This window comes from Bactrocera neohumeralis, chromosome 2 (genome assembly GCF_024586455.1).
Source record: "Bactrocera neohumeralis isolate Rockhampton chromosome 2, APGP_CSIRO_Bneo_wtdbg2-racon-allhic-juicebox.fasta_v2, whole genome shotgun sequence".
Lineage (NCBI taxonomy): Eukaryota > Metazoa > Arthropoda > Insecta > Diptera > Tephritidae > Bactrocera > Bactrocera neohumeralis.
In genome coordinates this window covers 4,569,473-4,584,697 of record NC_065919.1, presented here as the reverse complement: position 1 = coordinate 4,584,697, position 15,225 = coordinate 4,569,473, and the positions used below count along the sequence as shown (strand labels likewise).

The following is a 15,225-nucleotide window of genomic DNA, read 5'->3' as shown; positions in this document are numbered from 1 at the left end:
CCAAAACCGGCACGAACAGGGACATTTATCCGACCGGGGACTGTCACCTCGGCAACATTCCTCCAAATTAATTTAGTGATGCCTTTCATTGTTCGTTCAGACAAAAATTGGGTTTAGTAACCCCAATGGATCCCTTTTTCTATTTCTTCAAATATTGTCATTTTACCAGTATTCAGAAAAATAATGTTGTTTCACTTGCACGAACGTATGTATTTACAGATACTTGAGGTACTTTTAGTAAAATATTCGGGAATATATTTTTAATTAGTGTATTTTAATAGAAATCATTGGATGAACCTATACAATGATGGACATCGTTAAATAAAGCAGACCTTTTCTCTAGGGAGCGGAAGTAGATTTAACAAGTTTAAATCTAGTTGACATATTTGAGGAAATGTCAAAGGTTAAAACAACTTTTATTGGAAACATTTCAATGAGTTTTCTTTTAAAGACACTTGACATTTATTTAAAGACAATAGAAAAAATATCGTTCATACAAAGCATTGGAATACATATGTACATATTTTAGTCATATTTATGGGACCACTTTCGTACTGCGACCGAGGGTAAGTGTAACTAATATGGGATTGTCCCCATTAAGTTTTTGGGAGCATTTTTGTGTATTTAAGACAGTGTATATACTTGTATACATTACAATTTAATTTTTTGTGGGAAATTTCCTTTATGGTACTCAATTTTAGGAAACATATGTACATACATAATATATAACTTTTCGGACACAAAATAATTTTACATTCCAATTTTATGATTTGGTAAAATTGTATTTGCACTTTCAACAAATTTAGTTTTCACGTTTTCCTATTAAATATACCAAATAATATTATATATATTTCATCAGTTCGATATTGACGAGCTAACAGAGGATATTTGAGCTTCTTCTTCTTCAGTAGCACTTACACCTCCCTCTACTTCCATGTAGCTTTCAATCGATGATTTTTCACAATCATTTTTGTATTGATTTCCACCTGTATCATGCTGACAACTTGAGGGATTCCGAAAATCTTTGAAATTGTCATTGAGTACCTCAAAGTGGGCTAATGATCTGGCGACAGCCCTTGGGGGAACATTAAACAGCGGATGCGTTGGTAAAAGCTCATTCGCCGGATCGCCTAGCACTTGTGGATTCAGCGACGATTCAGAGTGTTGGGCAATTGAAACGCCACTTAACGTATAACAGGTATGATAGAGATCTTGAGGCCTGTTTTGATTCGAAATTTAAATATATTTAATATTGGAGACATTTCCGAAATGTTAAGAATTAGAATATTTGCATAATACGTACTTGCCCGGCTTGTCAATCAAGCCACCATTTGCTTTTTGGCAACAAACTAAAATATATTCTTGTAATGCACTTGTGTCGAAGAGTGACTTCTTAATGGATCCACCTGAGAAGAAAATGATTAATTTATTTTTTCATTGCACTTTGATCTTGGTATAAAAGCTAGATTTTTACTTTTTTGGGATATAAAGGCTTGAGTTATTGGTATTGTGGCACCAACCCAAAATGAATAGCAACCATCTACTAGCTTATTTGTTCGACCTTGAAATCCGCCTTCAAAAGGCATTTGACGTTGCAGATTCCATTTCTATGCACGAAATTGAGACATAAAACAAATGCAAAGGTTAAGTGCATATTAAAAAAATATTCCTTGACATTTACCAGGAGTTGTTCAATATCGCATTTGTGACCTTCGTCGAGCAATGCTAAAGCTGCAATGCCACAAAATGTGTAACCTCCATGTGCCTCCAAGTCTGGGGCACCACCAAAACCGCCTTCATATGTCTGACATCGGGCAATCCAATCGCCTGTTTTATCAAACAATTTTTTGATAACTTCCTCAGGCATATTCGTCAGTTTGGCACAAGAGATAGCGCAATAAGCACCCCTAACATCCGTCTCGCCATCAACATGTAGCCTAAAGGAGCCATCTGGTTCACGCACAGAGAATAAAAACTGCATTAAAGATTCACGGTCGATTGCACGATACGCATTTGAAGTGCCAATTAAGCATAGACTATTCACAGCGGCATATGTTGGAGCTAAATGTGGGTATTGACCGGGACCACCTGCAAATCCTCCATTTGGATGACGACATCTGATTAATGAAAATTAAACGTTTGCTAATTAATGGAAATAGTTGAGCAATCTGGTTTTGTATTATTTACTTCATGAGAAATTCAACCACATGCTCCAGTGTTTCATCGTCAAAGGTGAAATTTAATAAATGAGCAGCTTGCAATATCCAATAAACATTCCATGGCCTACTACTGTCAAGGCATTCATAGTGTAAGGGAAGCCTACGTAGCATTGACTCCAAATAGCGTTGGTGATCTTCTCGATGAATTTTCTTTACTTTTGGATCCAGGTATTGCATTTGTTGAAAGCGACTGAAACATTTTTCTATGGAATTCTCGGTCTTTTGCTGAAATACATATATTGTATATAATTTTTAAATGGATTTGTGAATATTAACTTGTCATCCAAAGGTTTCACATTTGGTATTGAAAGTCACCTGTTCACGAGATGTTACAGTTGATACCCGTTCATCGTTGAATTTTAAGTTTTTGAGTAATGCATAATCTCTAAATGTTAATTCTGAATCCATATTAGTTTATAATAATTTTGTTTTCTTATTTTAAGCGGAAATTAGTAAACTCAAAAACAACTAATATTGGAATATAAAAACAACAATCAAACAGATGATTAATTTAAGGGTTGCATTATTTTATATCTCAGAACAATAGGTTGTTGCCATTTATATATTCTCAGAGTGCCTTTCCATTCGACTTGCCGTCTATGATATTTGAGTTATTCCATTAAAAAAACAGTTCAAATATTTATTAATATCTTGTTTTTTTGTTCTATTTAGCATTATGAACTGTGGCAGTATATTGTTGCTAATATATTTTATAACAACTACGGCGTTTGCCAAAATTGTTATTAACAAAGTTGTTGTACGTATACCTAAACCGAACGACATTGGATTAATTTTCGGTAAGTTCTTTTATTGTTCATTCTTTTTTAATTTCACATTTTCTTTTGATATATATATATACATAAATTGGTGAAAAAAATATATAAGCAAATATCTATATATTTAATTATTTGCTACAGATTTAACGGTTGTAAATTCGCCGTGTAACGATAGAGAAACGCTTGAATTTCGTATACATTCCGATGCCACTTGTAGTGTGAATGTAACCGAAAATGAAATTATGAAAAATGTAGATATATCTTTAGCACTATGATAAATTAAATTATATGGTATAAAATATTTAATTTATGTTAATTGTAGGCAGGCCGTGTAGTAGGCGGAAACTTTGGGCATATTGTAGCAGGAGCTGCTGAAGTTGTATCCTTGATATGGCCAACAATTGTAAGAATTTAAAAAAAATTTATATTTATATATTTACATATATACATATTTTGTTATTTAATTATAAAATGAAACAAAAAGTCTCTGTACAATCGAGTCGGAAAATGTCCCATTGTTGTTACATCAAAAAATGCTCGTGGTGTTGAGGAACATCATAAACATGCTATACATTTCGACACTCGTTTTACTACGCTCGACCCCGATTGCCATACGCTAAGAAAACGTTAGTTCAAATATGCCACTACTGTATTCTACAATTCATGCCTTTAATATGTGTTTTAATATATAAGGGCCTGACTATAAGGATTGCAAGAATTGGGATAAAGAATATTTGAATAACTGCACTCCTGTAAACTGTCAGGAACGTTACTTTGGACAACGCAGTTTTTATAATAAAACCACAGAGCATTGCGATCCGGTACCACGCTGTGATAAGCCAAATATGGTATTTCATATACATAGAACTATGCATAAAAATATTTATATGAAAAACCAATGGTATTTTTTTAATATTTTGAAGCACTACGATTATTATAATAATGAATGTGTGATTCCTGAGAACTTTTTTACCGAAGAAGATAAGAAAAAGATACTAAGTGGTGATTTCAGAAACGAATGCGAAGAAGAAGAGCAAGAAATGGTGAGCCTAGCATATAATGTATTAAGATAAATATATTGGTGGTATTAGATTAAGTGTGTAGATTATTTTATTATGAAATATATTCCTAAGTAAGCATATAGGTATATTTAGAAAAATTAGAAAACTAAATTATGTGTATGTAAAAGAATGCTTGGCTACTCTATTGAGTAAAAAATAACTAAAACAAAGCAGGCGTCTTGCGTATATAAAGGTTTTTAGTGTGAGATTTAATAACGGCGCCGTGGCTTAGTTGGTTAAAGCGCCTGTCTAGTAAACAGGAGATCGTGAGTTCGAATCTCGCCGGGGCCTTCACAAATATGGTGGTGAAACATTTTTTTTATTATTTATTTTATTTATTATAATATTCGTATTTCTATTTTATTTTATTTTACACTTAACAGAAACAAAAAGAGAAAAAAGGCAAAAAGAAAAAACAATCGGCCAAATATCAAAAAGAGCAACAGCAGCAACAACAACAACCACAGCATGGAAGCGCCAAACGCGAAGCTGATATTTTTGATGAAGAATTCAATTTTTTCCCCCAGTCAAACTTTTTCGATCCAGATAATAGCGCTAAAAATCCACAGCCAACGGTCGGCGTAAAAACCGATAACGGTTATATACCGTACTGGTTGAAGGGCATATTGGAGGGCTTGGTGGTAGTAAGTATGCTTGGCGAAAAACGCTGTATTCCTTAGAATAAACTGCAATTTTTTATGAAAAAGGTTGGTGCTATAATCATTTTGCAGGTTCTCGCAACAGTAGCTATTTATGTGCTAATCTGTTTTGTGATATTCCTTATTGTCACATGGATATCACGTAGACAAATGAAATGTCACAGAGAAACAACGAGCGTATTGCGGTCGCCAGCGCCTTCGGAAGGTACAGAAGAGCCATTGATAACACCGTCCAGCTTGTTGTCTCAACGTAACTAAGCCTTTTTTCGACAATTTCAACAATTTTGGTAAGTCCAGTTTTGAGTATTCTTGTATGTTTTAAACGTTTATTAAATTTTATTCCTCAAATTTCTGTACCAACGAAGACCAAACGTTATATGTATGTTATTGCCGCAAGTTCATATATGGTTAGATTTGACTGTTTTTAGCCCGAAATACTTATTTAAAATATCAAAATTTAAACTGCTATCAAGAAACCGGAAACATAATTATGATTGCAATGTTATATTTTATTATATGTATTGAGGTTTACGTTATTGTTTCCGAATTTTTGTTTACATTTAGAATACTTTACTTTGTATACGCAATTTTGATAAAACTCTTATAAGCTTTCATAAACATTTATTCAAATTACAAAACGATTACAAAATGGCAATTTTATAATTCTACTCCAGCATAATAGCGCTTAGAATATTGAAGCAGGTCGAATTTCTATTGACGTCCACTCAAATTTGTGCATGTAGCGTTCGCTCTCCAAACTTTGAACGACCACATTGTCAACTTTTCAACTTGGTATGTACCAGTGACGGATTCACCGTTATTATTAAGATGTCGATATACTTATGATTTGGAAAAACCGACATATACATTTGTTTTGGTCAGATGCCAGCGCAGAGATTGTGGAACTGAAAACCAAAACCAAAGAAAAATTTGAATGTGAAATAAGCTATGACGAGTTAACAATGGAAAGAACCAATATTGATTTTTGCACCTGTATTATGCTCTCTTCTATTATGATTTTTTCTGAAGCTACCCTTCTCTACATTCTACGTTCGTATACTTGTTTGCTATAAATATTCAAAAATACGCATACACTTATGTCCTGTCATATTTATGCAGAACATTTGCAAATTTAGCGATAAGAAAATTAACGAACTGTGCATAAAACGAGTTAATGAATGAGAAGGAGCCTTGAATGAAGGGGCTCCAGACTTTAGTAATACATATATAGAGAGAGTTGTGCATATACATGTATGTATATACATATATGTATGTATATATATATATACAAACGCGAGTCTTTTTTGGGTTGGTAAGGGAAGCTAAAATATTCTGCAAAACTAAAATAGTATCCCAAAAGTGTCACCTCGGAGTTATAAATTTCCTTAATATTTGGACTTGGAGTGTTGCAAAGAATACCCAAATTTTCGTACGAAGAACTCATTTACGATAGTATAGTCACAAAAAAGTACTACATCAATTGTTTCAACAATTTAAGAGTATATTTATGCATATTTAATGAATGCAAAACACAATTATTGAAGATAAAAATTAAATGCTTTTTGAGTTAAAGGCGATCTCTGACGGCGCTAAAGAAATAGGAGCTTCACTGCTGCAGTGATGCCAGCCTTCTTCATGGATAAAAAAATATTTTCAGAAGATACAAGTTTTGTTCCAAAGTGAACAGACCTAAAAAAAAGGACAAATGGTTTTTTCGGCAAAATCAATTTATTTTATTCAAAATAGTCTCCTTCTGCTTCAATACATGCCGGTGCAAGCCGTTTGAAAGGCCTCTACGTCTGCATAACGCTTTCCTTTCATGGGTAAATGCATTTTTCCGGAAAGGAAGAGGTCGCACTGTGCCATATCAGGTGAATACGGGGAGTGGTTAATGGTTAAAATGTGATTTTTGGTCAAATAATCGGTCATAAGCGTCGATCGAATGTTGGATTCTGAGCAATTTTTGGTCGTCAGTCGATTTGTGCGGAACAAACCGTGCACACACCTTTCGTAAGCCCAAATGTTCGGTCAAAATGCGATAAATCGATGTTTTGGAGATGTTCAATTCCATTTTACCGATGATCACGGATTTTCATTTGGGTTCATTTGGGATCTATGTACGTGCGAAAAAAATTCAAAAATTGCAAAATGGCGATTTAAAAAGAGTAGAGTTTCAGCCAAAAAAGTTGATCGATTTTGGTCTGTCAAAATTCCATTACCTTTGTACATGCAGAACATGTAGAAAACAAATCATCATCATTTGATCAATTAGATTATAAAGCAAATTCAAGAAAAAAATCTTTCAAGATAACTGACGTATTTGATGTTGTTGTAGCGACAAAAAACATTCCTGAAGTAATTTCTAGGAATGGTGCCGAGTAGACAGTTTTCGGCCGAATAATACTCGTAGTCCTCGTCCGTACCGGTTACTTTTACTCGACTCTCGTGGTAACGGCTAATACCACTGATCGAACTGAGCGGTTGCACTTTGGATGCCCGTAACTCAAAAAAGATTTGAAATATTTTTTATACAATTTTAGTAAGGTATTTTTAAAAGTATGATTTACGGCAAACCATTGCATTATTTATTTAACCATTTTTTTCTATAACAATAGTTATGCATATTATTAATTAACGTTTACTTTGTGTTCCACAAAGGCTGTAAATATTGGATATTGCTCATATAACATTGTAAATAATAGCTTAAGCTTAGACGGCATTGCTAATAACATTTTTGCATTATATTATAATGTCATATAACGACATGCGACATTTCGCTGTGTTCATACCCTTTCGACGGCTGAATGTCAAATTCCGTACACTAATTGTTGTCGTTTAATTAAATTGCAATTTCTTGGAAACTCATTACAAGTAGAGGAGGAGCGCAAAATGCGCCGTGACATTAATGAAAAATTCTATGCACTGACAAACATACACATATACATATGTACATATATATATGCATATATGTACACTTAGTAGCTGCTTCGTTGCAACTGATCCTTGATCGTATCGTCAGTTGTCCTAGCAGCATGCTGAAAAGAAATGTGTTGAATGGAAGAGAAGTAAGTCGAGCCTGCGCCCTACTTTAGCTTTATCGCTTGCGTTGAATACGTTGTTATATGTATTTGTTGTTTGTAAGTAAAATTTGTTGTTGACATTCTGCTTTGCAAATTTAATGGGTTTCCGTTGTTCAGTTATTTATTTTTTTGTGCAAGTTGGTGTGTTTTCTTTAATCACATTTTAGTTTTGTTTTTTTTTTTTTACTTTTTTCTGCTTTCATTCCACTTCAGTTCGTTTTGTGCTGCTAATTTTATTGTTTATTGTTGTTGTAACGTTTAAAAAATATGAACTTAAGTTACAATTTTTATGTGCGTTTTTATGTTTTAATCAAATTGTACGCTTGGCCATTCGACTTGCATTAACACTGAATTGGGTTGCCACCCGTTCGGACGTTAGCTGCTTCTGCTCCGTGCTGTTTTATGGTCAGTGCTACGCGCACGATCCGAATGCGGCAAAGTTATTTGCCACAAAAGTGGTAAAATGGCAAATGGTAATTAATCACTAGCCACTTTAATTTATGCCAGTCTCGTGAATGCTTTTTGGTTTCCCCCATTCTGGGTAAATAAGTTTTAATATATTTGTAGGCGACCGCTATTATGCACAGTGGGCAGGTGACAGTTTTATGATGCATTGCGAGTCATTAGCGGTTGAAGGCTGCTCTTTGCTGGTCCTATATACGACTATGTTATATTTGCATGCATTCGGGGAGGCGCCTTAAAAGTGTAGCTTAATTGAGAGTGTAATGTGAGGATGAAAAGACTTAGTCGAATAAGTTGGCTGTGAAGCTACTTTTTTCAAATCCAATGAGCTTAATCTTCAACTATCGTACATACATATATAAAGTCGAGCTAAATGAATCTGCAGTTATGTCACGGCGTCTTACAAGTAAGTTTTTCTTAATTTACTATTCGATGTTAATACGATTAATACTGCACTACTCGCAGCACTCTCCTAACCTCAATATTCAAAAAATGTGAATTCAATTTTTTTTTAATATTACCATCAATGCATATTTGTATAAACATATATTGGATGACAACTATCTTGTTTTGTTGTAAGGGATCACAACCTGCTGCAGGAAAAAGATTGATCATAATAGAGCATTCTATCCCCGCAAAACTAATCCGCCTTTGTAATCTGACGTTGAGCAATACCAGAAGCTCCATCAGGATCGGGAAGGACCTATTAGAGCCATTCGATAACAAATGAGGTTTCAGACAAGGCGACTCCCTATAGTGCGAATTCTTCAATCTTCTGATGGAGAAAATAATTCCAGCTGCAGAGCTGAATCGAGAAGGCATCTTTTATAAGAGTGTACAGCTGCTGGCGTACGCCGATGATATTGATCCGCGTCGTTAGTTCTGTTTTCTTCAGATTGGATAACGAAGCGAAGTAAATGGGTTTGGTAGTGGACGAGGTCAAGACGAAATCTCCCGTGTCATCAAACAAACAGTCGTCACACTTGCGACTTGGTTCCCAAGTCACATAACTTCCAGGTCGTAGATAATTTCGTCTAGCTCGGAACCTGTATTAACACCAACAAATATGTCAGTTTCGAAATCCAACGCAGAATAACTCTTGCCAACAGGTGCTACTTCCGACTGAGTAGACAATTGATTCTCTCGACGAACAAAGACCAAACTCTATAAGTCACTCCTTATTCCCGTCCTGCTAAATGGTGCAGAGACATGGACGATGACAATATATGATGAGTCGACGTTACGAGTTTTCGAGAGAAAGGTTCTGTGGAAGATTTATGGTTATTGGCAACGGCGAATATCGCATTGGATGGAACGATGAGCTAACATATACAACCACATTGACAAAGTTCAGCGAACTAAGAGACAGCGGCTACGCTGGTTAGGTTATGTCGTCCGTATGGATGAAAACACCCCAGATCTGAAAGTTTCGACGCAGTAACCGCCGGGGAAAGCAGAGGAAGCGGAGCGTTAAAGGACGCATAGCGTGTTTCCCGAAGCTGATCCTTATATTTTTAAAAACCCCAAAAAAAAAAAACAACGAGGCAAATCTGACAAATACGATGGTTGAGCGAAGACTCTCGCTTCGTGTTTGGTCAAATATTCAGTCAAAATTATGCTAGAAAGAAAGCATTCATGTTCTTTGGCACGAGTCTAGTTACGCCGCATACCCAAAACATTAACTAAAATGTGTTGAGTCGATTCATAAGGCATGTCTAGATCCTCTATAAAAGACTGCACGAATCCAGGAGCAAAATTGTTTATTGTCGTGGGTTAAAAATGGTTTATCTCGATGTCTGGCAAAACTACGAGTCCTATAGAAAAAAGTTATATGGCAATGTTGGAGGTAAAGAAAAGGTCAATATACACTTTTTTGACATAACCTCAAAATTTATGTGAAAAAGCGAAATAACAAAATTTTAGAGGTTTATATTTTTATCTTGTACAAACATTTTTTTCCTTCACTAAATTTTGTGTAGACTTACTGTCTTATGTCCAAAACACACTGAATTTTTTAGAAAATATATTTTTTCTCCAATTATTGATGTGATATCGAAAAAATTTTTAACTAATTTTCAAACTCTTTAAAGCAGACAAAGAAAATAAAAAACAAAATTTAAGTCGTATCAGTTGTACCTATGTACATATGTATGTATGTATGTATGTACTTTTCTCAACACTTACATAACATTATATTCATTAATTTCAAGATATACAATATGATTCGATATATTAAAAAGACCACTTCATAGTCTTAACCTTTATTTTCGTCAATTCATTTATAGTATATTTTGCATTAATTTTCAAACATACAATGATTTCCTTTTCGAACTTTATCCAATAGAAGCGTAGATATTTGGGCAGGAAACAATTAATTTGCCAAATTCTAATTAAAATTGTTTGCGCTCTCATTAAAAGTGCGTCGCTCTTGCTGCCAAGTGCTATGTCTGTCCGCACTTCTGCGGCAAATCAGTATAGGCAACGTGGAGAAGTAAGACACCACACCTAAGCTTTATGGGATGCAAACTCATTCGGTCAACCAAGGAAAAAATACGAATATTTCAGCAATACCCAACAGAAAATATAAAAATATAAAGAGGCATGTATGTATGTGTGCATGCAAAAAACGTAAATAATGAAATCGCTTCGCACCATCTCAAATTGCTCATTAACATTTTGTGTACGCGATATCGCTTTGTGAAAATCAGCAGCAGCAGCAGCAGTAGCCGGAGCAGGAGCAACTCCGCTACCACGTTGAACGAATAAAGACCAAGCAATAACAAAGCACAGCGACGACTGTAGCAAAGTGTAGTTAACGAAACGAAATGACAACAACCAAAATCAAAGAAGGTAGCTACTGTTTGCTGCCCCACGAGGATGCAACGCTGATGGCTTGTGGCTCGTTCCTTTATATAGCTACATTTATACATAACTACATATGTATATACTATATAAGTATACATATATAGACGAGAAAGAGTTTGCAACGCGTCCGCCAAGTAGTGATGCTGATGGTGATGGTGGTGGTGGTGCCATCAACGAGCCGTCCGAATTGGCATCTACCACTTGGTTGGCGTAGGTGCGGGGGTACAGGGGTGCGCAGGTGTGAATTGCTTTCCGATTTCAGTTGCTGTGCCATTCATTTGGTTGCTATTAGCTGTTGTTGGGACGCTTTCTTGAAATGGTGCAAACTTTATTAACGTACTTCTGTCGGTTTCTCTCGATTCGGTCGTGATCTACCACAAAGCTGTCGAAGTGGGGTTGTGCAGCAGCAATACTAGCCTGAGCCATAAGGTCGTTTGTCACTTGGTGAAGCATAAACACTCACACACTGCTAACAGTGGCCAAATGGAGAGGCGCGCGCTTGCAAAGCCTCCTGCGACTGCAAAGCCAGCCAAGCAGCCAGCAAGTTTAGCCAGTCCAAACTCTCGGTTTTACTGAATGAAAATCATTTAAAGAAAAACAAAAATTCCACTAGCTCACCAACTTAGTGCCGCTGTGCACTTGCAACAACTACAATTCTGGCAGTTTCCTAATGTAACCACTCAGTTGGGTTGGAGTTTTGCCAGCCACTCGGGTGCCTGCAGCCACGTATTTTGGTAGCAGCGCGATTTATGTTAAATAACGTGGTCCAATGTTTATTGCGCAAAAATGCCAATTGCCACGACACTCAAGTGTCCACTTGAACATACATACACACATAGCCATGCTTATCTAGGTATATGTGTATGTGTGTGTATGATAAATACGACTCATCACAACAGCGGCATAGAATGTTTGCTGATTCATGCTGTCATTGCTTGGACCCTGCCAGCGAAGTCCTTCTCTTCTAAAGCAACAACGCAAAAAAAAGAGCAGCGGGAACTTGCGTCTTACGGCAGGAACAAGAATCGTCGTTGTTGCATCAGATTTCTTAATTTAATTGGCTTTATGCAACTTTTGCATTTCTTCGTACACCCTACTTTTGAAATGCTCGGTAGAATTAGCAAGCTGAGAGTTGTGCGGTCGGTGAGTCGTCGGAAATCAATGGTGTGGCGACTTACTTTACCTAAAATCTTATCTCTATTTGTACTGATTTGGTGTACTGGAGATCCTACAATCAGCTCCATCTAAAGTAGTCATGCTCTCACAAAATTGCGTTTCGAATACAAACTCAAAAACAATGATAATTTTAATAAATGTATGTACATATGTTAGTAGACGAAAAATTTTCTTTGTTCTGATAATAAGTTTGCGACTGTAAAACCAACTACTGCCAAACGAGGGAAGACTACTTCAACAATGAGAGAAATTTTCTGCTGGGAAGAGAGAAATTTGAGAACATAGTACCGGAAAAAGTATTACTTGACAAAAACAAATTTCGGATGTTTTCGGATAAATTTCCAATAATCCATATTCTCGGATATTTTTATTAACAATTTTTGGAGTTCAAAACTCTTCGCAGATAAATTAAAATATAATCCATTTTTAGGAGTTTCTGCCAAGTTTGATTTTTGGGTTTCGTATATAGAATACTCGGATTGAGATAGTTTGAAACACTCAAGTTTGTGTGAATTTTTTTGCAAAGAAAACTAGTAATATTGAGTAGCGCATTCAAAAGTCACCATACGACACTATTTTGACAATTTCGTTGTTAATTTTTATAGACAAACTGTCTGCCGGATTCAGCAACTTCAACATTATCATAAGTGTGTACGCTTTGCCTTCTCGAAGTATTACTTGGCTGCTGCATTTGCTTTTTGTGTTGTTTTTATACTCTTGCAACGTGTGGCTACAGAGTATAATAGTTTTTTAAATTTTACCCCCGAGATGGTATGGCAGGGCTCTAATGAAGCCGGGGACAAAATTGGACGGTGAGCGTGGCTCAGCCTACTTTTAGGTGAGATCAGATAACTCGAGATCCGCCCGACCGATTTCAACCGAATTTGGTATATGACACTCCTATGATACGCCGTTGTTGTGAGGAGTGAAATAGACTAAAACCTACTTTCCATATAATCGGGTACCGAATATGTAGCCCACAGAGCCTAAAGTTAATTTTTTTATACAAAAATTTCAAAATATAGCGAATTTCTTCATTATTTTCACTCATTTTTGAACAGCTGTAGCTTTTTTTAAACTTCCACGAATTTAATTTTTTTTGGTTAAATGAAGCTTACGATCTCACCTTTCCAACACTATATGGTATGACACAATGTGATTGGTAGCACTGGAGATATACGACGGTAACCACATCTTTTGGCAAAATACGAAAAGACTTTCTCGACTACCCAATATAATTGAAATTTCGTGAGAATCCTTTTCCGATAATAGTATATCTGTGTATCAAAAATGATTTGAATCGGGTCAATACCTTCCGTAGCCTCCATATATCTAATATAAAGAGTTTCGAACTTCCGAGTAACTTTACACGGCACATATAGAGCAATTTGTGTTTTATCTTAATAAAATGGAGAGAATGTTACTTTCCTGATAACGGTGCATTTTGGTGCTTAGAATGTATAAAAACGCCTCTAGATCCCATAGAACTAATAAGCCTTCTGTACCTGAAGTTATTAGTCTGGCTTTGACCCTGGGAAGTTGCACGAGTATGAAATGTTTGGTTATACCCGAACTTAGCCTTCCTTACTTGTTTTTTTTTTTTATTTTACTGGTATTTAACTTTCGAACCTTGCACTGTATCTTCATACATAGAGCCATACACTTGTACACAGCCACTATACTGCTATATACTATATCTAGCGGGTTCGCGGTCCTCATGTCAGTTCAAATTAAAACACATATTCGCGCATCCCACAAATAGGCTGATATCATCTCCATGCCACTGGCATTCGCAGTGCAAAGGGTACTTTGTTGCTGTACGGCTGCTTCCAATAATGTTGTTGTTATTGTTAGTGTCGCTGTTTATTTGGTAAAGACTTGTTGTGCGCTTTGACTACTGCTCTTGAATGTGCCAATTTCCGTGGCAATGTTTGAATATTTTTTGGTTACTTTATGTTGTTGTTTTTTTTCTTTGCTAAAATGAAGAATCTGTATTCTTGTAAAAGCAACCGTGTTTTCTTTTTTCCGCCTATTTGCCAGCTTTCATATTTCATTTAACGATATAAAGTATTGATTTGGCAAACGTGGGAAATTTTGTCAACCATTGCAGAACTCATTTTCACCTTTGAATATTTGCTATTCCTTGGTTTTTCTTCTTCTTGAGCTCCAACAATTTTTGCTTTGAATACTAATTCTAATATGAGAATAACTAGTTTATTAAGGCTGCCAGCAGGGCAAAATGACTTGTAGTAAATATTCTGATATTTTTATACCCTGAATGGGTTATATTAAGTTTGCCACGATGTTTAAAACACCCGGAAGAAGACCTTACAAAATATGTTTGTAAATAATCAGCGTGACAATCTTACTCGATTTAGCCACGTCCGTCTGTCTGTATATACGCGAACTAGCCCCTCAGTTTTTGAGATATCGATAAAATTGTGCTCATGTTCCTTTCTCCCTAAGAAGCTGCTGTCGGAACCGCCGATATCGGATCACTGAATGTTCGGCACGCAGTGCTTGCAAGGACTTTTTCGTTCGAGGAGATATCTTCACGAAATTTGGCGTGGGTTATTGTCTAAAGCAGCTTTGCAATCTCTGAAAAATTTAGTCGGATCGGATCAAGGGTCACAAATCTTCTGCAAGAACCTTTCTCTAGAAAATTCTAACGCCGACTCGAATTATTTTCTTTAGCAGCAGATTGAAGAAGTCGCACAATAAGCAGTCGCCTGCCCGAAAGCTTGTTTGGTATCGAACGGCTCGGAGAGGTCCTTTCCGATCCTGACGTAGCCATATTAGTTCTGCGGGGATACTAAATTCAGACATAGCGGTATAAAGGGAGCTCTTTTCGTTCTGTAGTTTTGAAATTGACGAAGAGGTGGTGCGTGTTTGGCGCATGTTGAATACCTGGTCAGTTGTTGATTTTC

At 36.0% G+C, this 15,225-nt stretch overlaps 2 protein-coding genes and 1 non-coding gene across 3 annotated transcripts; 2 read left to right on the top strand and 1 right to left on the bottom strand.

Moving 5' to 3' along the window:
* Nucleotides 1-434: 434 nt before the first annotated feature.
* On the bottom strand, nucleotides 435-2,742 carry LOC126767688 (protein farnesyltransferase subunit beta). Its single transcript, XM_050485228.1, has 6 exons — nucleotides 2,535-2,742; nucleotides 2,188-2,444; nucleotides 1,682-2,117; nucleotides 1,475-1,607; nucleotides 1,304-1,406; nucleotides 435-1,219 (listed from the first exon to the last, which is right to left on the bottom strand). Exons 1-6 carry the CDS (start codon nucleotides 2,625-2,627, stop codon nucleotides 856-858), a joined length of 1,386 nt encoding a protein of 461 aa, XP_050341185.1. The 5' UTR covers nucleotides 2,628-2,742; the 3' UTR covers nucleotides 435-855.
* Nucleotides 2,743-2,895: 153 nt separating this feature from the next.
* On the top strand, nucleotides 2,896-6,769 carry LOC126750885 (uncharacterized). The gene is made up of 9 exons (XM_050460657.1): nucleotides 2,896-3,016; nucleotides 3,137-3,246; nucleotides 3,318-3,398; nucleotides 3,480-3,621; nucleotides 3,689-3,843; nucleotides 3,919-4,038; nucleotides 4,440-4,700; nucleotides 4,764-5,002; nucleotides 5,081-6,769. The coding sequence occupies exons 1-8, from the start codon at nucleotides 2,896-2,898 to the stop codon at nucleotides 4,971-4,973; spliced, it is 1,200 nt and encodes a 399-aa protein (XP_050316614.1). The 3' UTR covers nucleotides 4,974-5,002; nucleotides 5,081-6,769.
* Trnat-agu (transfer RNA threonine (anticodon AGU)) lies at nucleotides 4,274-4,347 on the top strand. The gene has a single exon. It is a non-coding gene; the product is annotated as a tRNA-Thr (tRNA).
* Nucleotides 6,770-15,225: the final 8,456 nt, after the last annotated feature.

Excerpts from the sequence above, each read along its gene's own strand:
- LOC126767688 (XM_050485228.1), bottom strand. The coding sequence starts at position 2,627 with ATGGATTCAGAATTAACATTTAGAGATTATGCATTACTCAAAAACTTA. Across the intron at positions 1,608-1,681 it reads GCGATATTGAACAACTCCTG|AAATGGAATCTGCAACGTCA; the intron begins GTAAATGTCAAG and ends TTTCGTGCATAG. Across the intron at positions 1,407-1,474 it reads AGCCTTTATATCCCAAAAAA|GTGGATCCATTAAGAAGTCA; the intron begins GTAAAAATCTAG and ends TTTTCTTCTCAG.
- LOC126750885 (XM_050460657.1), top strand. The coding sequence starts at position 2,896 with ATGAACTGTGGCAGTATATTGTTGCTAATATATTTTATAACAACTACG. Across the intron at positions 3,247-3,317 it reads AAAATGAAATTATGAAAAAT|GCAGGCCGTGTAGTAGGCGG; the intron begins GTAGATATATCT and ends TGTTAATTGTAG. Across the intron at positions 3,622-3,688 it reads TTGCCATACGCTAAGAAAAC|GGCCTGACTATAAGGATTGC; the intron begins GTTAGTTCAAAT and ends TTAATATATAAG.